Source organism: Loxodonta africana, chromosome 16, assembly GCF_030014295.1.
Source record: "Loxodonta africana isolate mLoxAfr1 chromosome 16, mLoxAfr1.hap2, whole genome shotgun sequence".
In the NCBI taxonomy this organism is placed as follows: Eukaryota; Metazoa; Chordata; class Mammalia; order Proboscidea; family Elephantidae; genus Loxodonta; species Loxodonta africana.
This window is the reverse complement of record NC_087357.1, coordinates 41,951,542-41,958,093: the sequence shown is the minus strand read 5'-3', so window position 1 is coordinate 41,958,093 and position 6,552 is coordinate 41,951,542. Positions and strand designations below refer to the sequence as shown.

Genomic DNA, 6,552 nt, shown 5'->3' with positions numbered 1-6,552 from the left:
CTTTAGAGTAATTATTGACCTTTTGGTCTCATATAGACTTCTGTTGTTTGTTTTTTAATAGAGCACCATACTTATGGGCAATACCCTTTGTCTTATGTGCCGCTCTGTTGTTTCACTAAAAGGGATCTCAGGGGATAGTTTTGGTTCAAGGATTAAGGAGTATCTGAGGGCGACAGTCTCAGGGAATCTTAAGTGGTTCAGCAAGTCTGAACTTTTTAAGAATTTGAGTTCGGTTCAACATTTTTCTCCCATTATATAGGGTTCATGTATTGTGGCCCTGTTCAGAACGGTCAGTAGTGGTAGCCAGGCACCAACTAGTTCTTCTGGTCTCAGGGTAGATGAGGCTGTGGCTCTCGTAGGCTATTAGCCCTGTAGACTAGTTTCTTCTCTGAGACTTTGGCTTCCTTCTTTCTCTTTTGCTCCTGAGGATTAACCAATAGTTGTATCTTAGATGGCTGCTTGCAAGCTTTCAAGACCCCAGGTACTACTCACCTCACTAGGACGCAGCACATGATCTCTGTGAACTATATTATGCCAATTGACTGAGTTGTCCCCTGAGACTAAAGCCCTAAGTCTTCAAACCCAGAAAACCAATCTCTTAAGATGTTTAGCTACGTCTTAGAGGTATTTGTAATTGTGTCCTCTATGAATATATATGCCTGCACATACATATCTTTACTTACATGCATATATATAGTTACTTCTATCTGTATACACATATGTTCACACATATACCTGTCCATATACCTATATGCCTATACACACACATACGTGACCATACACTCGTTTTTTTGGTCACTGTTGGTGTTGTTGCCAAATTATACTTGTCAGATTCTTTATTATAAACATTCTTTTCTGTTGAGTTTTCTTACTGACTTTGGTAGCAATCATTTAATATTGCTCCTGTGTCTGTAGGTCAGCTGGGGTTTGGCTGATCTAGCCTGGGCAGGGGGGGCAGCTTTGTTTCAGGCTGCTGCAGCTGGGTGAGACTAGGCCTCTCCCTGCAGGTCTGTGGATCAGTGGGAGGAATCTCCTTCATATCTCTCTCATCCTCCTTAGACCTGCAAGCTAGCCAGGGCTTGTTCTTCTCAGGGGATGGCAGAGATACAAGAGGACAAATGGAGATACATGAGGCCTTAGAAAGCCTAGGTGGAACTCACACACTGTCACTTCAGCTCATTTACCATCGGTCAGCAGAAGTCACATGGCCATGCCCAAAATCACTGGGCAGGGAAGAGCACTCTGCCTACAGTGAGGCACTGGCAAGGGTATGGATGCACGAAGGAGTCAAAAGCTGATGTAATCTATGACAGTACCTGTTGTTACATTATGCTTTGAATGCTACATCTTTAGGAGAAAAAAATTCAGTGTCCTTCAGAGCAAAATTCGGATAAAGAGTTTTAAAAATAGCTTCATATTTAAGAATGTCACTACTTATCCCTTTAAATATCTACTTTCTAGGAAGAACGTATGAGGTTAAACTCAGAGTTTATGAAGATCTTGTGCAAGTAGTAATGGAAAATGCCGTGGCCATTTAATTTTTGAGGCCTACTTGGAGTTGGCTATAGGCCACACTTTCCCTTTTTACTTTGGGCATATAGTTCTTATACTCTTTTTTCCTTTCAGTGGCAACCAGCCCCCTAACATCCTGGCATCTCCATGCTCCTTTTTTCTCCCCATCAAAACTTATTTTGCAGAAAGGATCTGACAAACTCTTTCACAGTGAGTCATACGTAACTGATAAGGACTAAAATCTAACTGCTCCTAGGAGCATTTGTACTTGAACAAGGATTAAAACAAATAATGGAGGAATTTTACACAGCTTTTTACCAGTAGAGTAGGGAAACAAACGGGATCATGGAGGAAGGACAGGGAACATCTCTTAGGTCACTACATTTTTTTTCCAGACAAGTTACCTGCTTGGAAATGTGGACAAGGGCATATTTGCAGGGATAATCTAGAACAAAGCTTTAGTTTCACATTTAGCATAAATAATATTAAATACCCTAACAAATCAATTATATTTAATCAAATTTTATAGTGCAATGGTTCTAATTCCTACTGACCTTCATAGTTACTGTCTTTGAGAAACACATAAATAAATATAGCAGGCATTAGAAAGGAACTCTCTGAACTGTGTCAAGGTTAATAATAAGTAAAATGTTATAAGTAGAGACAGGACAGCAACAGCTGCACAACATTCTTGGAAGCAAGGATTTGATAATGTGAAGTCAGACAGTAAGCTCAGTTTTTGCTGCTGCTTTCCATGTACAGAAAATCCTTATATTAATTACAAGGAAAACTGCAATTCTTTTATAAAATATAATTGTTTTGCACTGAAAATCTGATGTCTGCCGCTGGGAAGTCAGGGGGATGTGGAATGTTGGAAGAAGACACAGATCAAACCTATGAGAATGTCCTGGCTGAGATTCAGTCTTTTGAGCTGCCCATTGAAGCTACTTTAAGGTATGGCTTATTTATATTTTATTGCTTCTTCTTTGGTGGCAATAAGGTATTCTTTTTCACTTTTTTTTTACGCTTTTCTCTGTAACAGAATGAAAACTATTTTTGAAAAACAGTTCTGTATACTAATCTCAGAGTTTTCTTATCCTTAGAGAAATTACAATAAACAAAGAAGCCACCTTCTTGTACCTTATCCTTGTTTCCTGACTCATCAGCACAAGGTTAAAAATGCAAATGACTTTCAAATTATTGAAGGTCTTGTGCCATTTCCAAATAGATAGTCTATCTCCACTTACATGAGATTTCAATTGTTTAACCTAAGATATCACTTAGTGAAAAACTTCCAGGGCAATTAGACATATCAATGAAGCCAATTAATATTTGGGTAGATGTGAATTGTAGGAAAAAAATGGTAGAATGTTTATTTGTATTATTGCTCTCCTCCTGTGTATATGATGATCTCTTGGCTATGTATTTTTTTATTTCTACGTAAGATTTAAAAATAGCTTCTTTGGTAATATGGGTATTACTTCGCACTGTTCAAGAACAGGATTAAGATGAAAGACCATGTATGTCTGCGTTAAAAGGTTGGCTTTTAAAATTTAATTCTCTCTGATTTTCTGCCTGTATCTGACACCTACCACTGTGGGAACAGGCCGGCAATCACCGAATGTGATAGTAACAGTCAGTAAGTATTTGTTGACTAATATTTGTAGGTTAAGTGAAAAGATTTTGTGTGTGTGTGTGTGTGTGTATGGCGTCTCCTCATTCTCAGAAAGGTCTCAGAGTGCTTTTAAATTCACTATAGCTTAAACCTGAATAAACATCTCCTAAATATTTAAACTTGATTTTGTATTAAACATAAATTTGAATCTCTTCAAAGGGCCTAGGGTACTACTGGGGGCATGGTAAGCTACTAAGATTTATTGGTTGATTATTGGAGGCATTTATAAATATGTGGGTGTAGTTGCAAAATTACAACTCCAATATAACTATTCTACGCACCTTCATCTTATTTGAGTATCATGAACATCCTGTGAATAATGGCAGCATTTTTTCCCATTAAACAGACAGAAAAAATCAGAGCTCTTTACTGAATGGGAAACTCAATTAGTTTTTTTCCATATGGAACATACATTATACTTTACCAACACCTTCTAAAACCTGGGCGTTTGCCTGATGGCAAGTTCAGCAGTCTAAAAGGAAACAAGAGAAGAGGGTGAAAGGGGCCTAGACTTGTTTTAGCTATTGTTGCCTCTGTTGCCATCGCTGCTTCTCAGTCCTCAGCCTTCAACCCCTGACCCTCATCATCTTTCCCCTGGCCATCATCTATAGGCTTGATTCTTCCTTAGAACCACCCTCTCAGCTGCTCTTGCTCTGGCCCTGGGACTGCCTTTCTGCTTTGGTTCCTGGATCTTCCCTACCCTCTGTTCTCAGGACAAGTAATCTTGTACCTGATCTTCCAAAAGAAAAAAATCAGCTAGATCTGGCAGCCATAGTGCTCTCTCAGCATCTTCTGCAAGAGTGGAGACTGCACAGATATTTCCCCCAGTTGCTTCTTTGCCACCACCATGGCCTGGAATGCCAAACACAAAGCTTCATGTTTGGGTTAAGAGCAAGGGGTAAGAGCACTCTTCCCTGAAGGCCACTGTTTCAACATACCAATACTATTTTGGAGGACAGAGTGGAGTCACAGTGCTCTTAACGAGTCATTTTCAGGACAATATTAGCCAAAATTGGTTTTCCTAAACTGTCGCTCTAATCATTTGATTAGATGAAGGCTTTTTAGGCTGGCGTTTGATGCTTCTCTACAAATACCTATGCAGGTCATTGATATTCCAACTACTCTGTTCCACTGCTCATATGTAATGTATTAGCTCATAGGCCAAATATGACGGTTGGAAAATAAAGACAGATCTTCCATTTTGGCCAAACTAGATTTTGCTATTTGATAATATACCTTGAGACTTTCTTCCTTCTGGTACTCGTAGTTCCTTTCTTTTATTACTCTGTGCTCCTATCTCTGCCTGCCAAACAAAATCCTACTTATCTTGCAAGGCACAGCTCAAATACAAAGCGATTCCTGATCCCCAACCAGATGTGAGTGCTCCCTCCTTTGAAGCCCTAAAGAACCCAGGGCATCTATTATGCCTCCCTGGTGCGTGTGTGTATACGTGTGTGTGTGTGTGTGTGCCGTGTTATAGCTGAAGATTCCTGAGGGCAGGGCCTGTGTTTTACTTATACCTTATTTTGTTTTGTCTACAGAAGCTCCCAAAGTGCCTGTCACATAGTAGCTAGATAAATGGTGCTGAACCAATTTATATGAGCTTATGAGCTAATGGTGACCTTGTAAGTCAAAAGGAGGCAGTCTAGAGAGAATGCTGTCATTTCAGTGAAGAGGAGTTAGAAGTATTTTAATAGCTATAAGCTCTAAAGGCAGAGAGGGTGGGAAGGGGGTGTGGCTAGAGACAGCATTGGCCAGCAGGGCTGCAAAGGCCCTGTCATGAGGCCCCAGAATGGACGAAGGGGGCATTGAGATGATGCAAGAGCCAAACATTTACAAAGACCTGTAGCTGGGAACTGAGTAAAGAGAACATTGGAGAGCTCTCCTATTCTTTTTTCCTTGTCACAGAAGAAACGCATTGCTTCAACAAACATTTTCTTCTGTAGAATCCTAAACTCTGTTAGCTTCCTCTCCCTGCCTACCTTGTTCTTCCAGTAGGGAATCTGAGATGCCCTGCTCAAGGCAAGGGTTCAGATCAGGGCCAGGTAGGGTTTGCTTCTCTAACAAGGTGAGCTCAGTGACACAGAACTCAGAAATGGTTTCTATCAATGTCATCAAGAGTGGCTCAACAGCTTTTCTTTCACACAAGTGCCCAAGCCTTCCTGGCACAACCATCACCACAGGTCTTCTGGGAGAGTGGGTCTCCTTTATCTGAGACCAAGACTCATGCTGTTGGGGATGTCATTGGCCATAGTCTTTCCCACCCTTCCCAGGCTATCCTCCCATCTCCTGATTTTATACTTGGCTGTTCCTGGAGCAAGCTTTCCTTAGATGGTCTAGCCTGTCTCTTGCCTGATTTTCCAATGGACCCTTGGGTCAGCTCCTTTGTTTTGTTGGAAAAGTAGACAGGAATCATAATTCTGAGATTCTGTGTTTGTTTTCATTCTATGTGAGTAGTAGCAGCACTGTCTATAGTATTAGATTTGAAGGAGAGACAGTTTCAAGAGAGAGTTGAGATACTACTCTTTTTTCTTATGCAGTAAAACCTGTGAAAGCCAGAACCTGTGTAAAGCAGAAACCTGACAGAGAAGGAAAACTCAAATACTCTCCACTAAAGAGAGAATGATAGAAGAGTGGCGGCTGCATGCTGTAAAATGTGGAAAACTTGCCAGACGTGGACAAACATGGCAGTCTCATCAAATTCCGGCTCTCACAGGTTTCACTGTACTTTATTTGTGATGCTGATAAGGCTCTCACTAAAGACATCTCAGGTAGCTATAAAAAAGAATTGAGGAATAAAATTCCAGGGCAGAAAAGCCAAATTTGATGTTAGTCACACACAGATGGTGACTGAAATTAAGAGAAAAGGGAGAAGTGTAAAGAAAGGCCTACTGCTAGTTCTGGCATTGTCCTAGCATGGGTCAGCTTTCAGCATTCAAAATCTCCTGGCTGGCAGAAGATTGGTAGGCTCAAACTCACCAGCAGGTGTAGTCTGGAACTAGTTTTGCTGTCCTAATCCCATTTTCCTGGGCTTCACTGTTCTCATCAAGTTGCAATCGTATGCTAATTTCCACTGGATTTTCTCATTATGTTTAGATTTTCTGATTTTCATACCACCTTCTCCATTTGGCATAGATATGCCCAGCTCCTCATCAGCTTCTTCCTCTAGGGTCATGTGTGTACCTGGTAGGCTTCGTGGCTGTCTGGAGTCACGGTAAAGAAAACTACAATGCTGACTCAATACTACCAACTTTCTTAAACAAGGATGGGCAATAGGTCTCAACTAGCATATTAATTCTAATGGATTGATAGTGGTTGCCTAAATTCTCATGTTGAGGATGATTCTGATGAATTAGTGAAGGTTG

At 40.6% G+C, this 6,552-nt stretch overlaps 1 protein-coding gene across 1 annotated transcript in view; it reads left to right on the top strand.

Moving 5' to 3' along the window:
- The first annotated feature begins 2,365 nt into the window (after positions 1-2,365).
- EXOC6 (exocyst complex component 6) overlaps positions 2,366-6,552 on the top strand; it is a 243,138-nt gene continuing 238,951 nt past the window's right edge. The window contains exon 1 of the mRNA XM_023546921.2: positions 2,366-2,466. Within this exon, the coding sequence (XP_023402689.2) occupies positions 2,381-2,466 (86 nt within the window). The 5' untranslated portion in view covers positions 2,366-2,380. The remainder of the gene's footprint in view (positions 2,467-6,552) is intronic.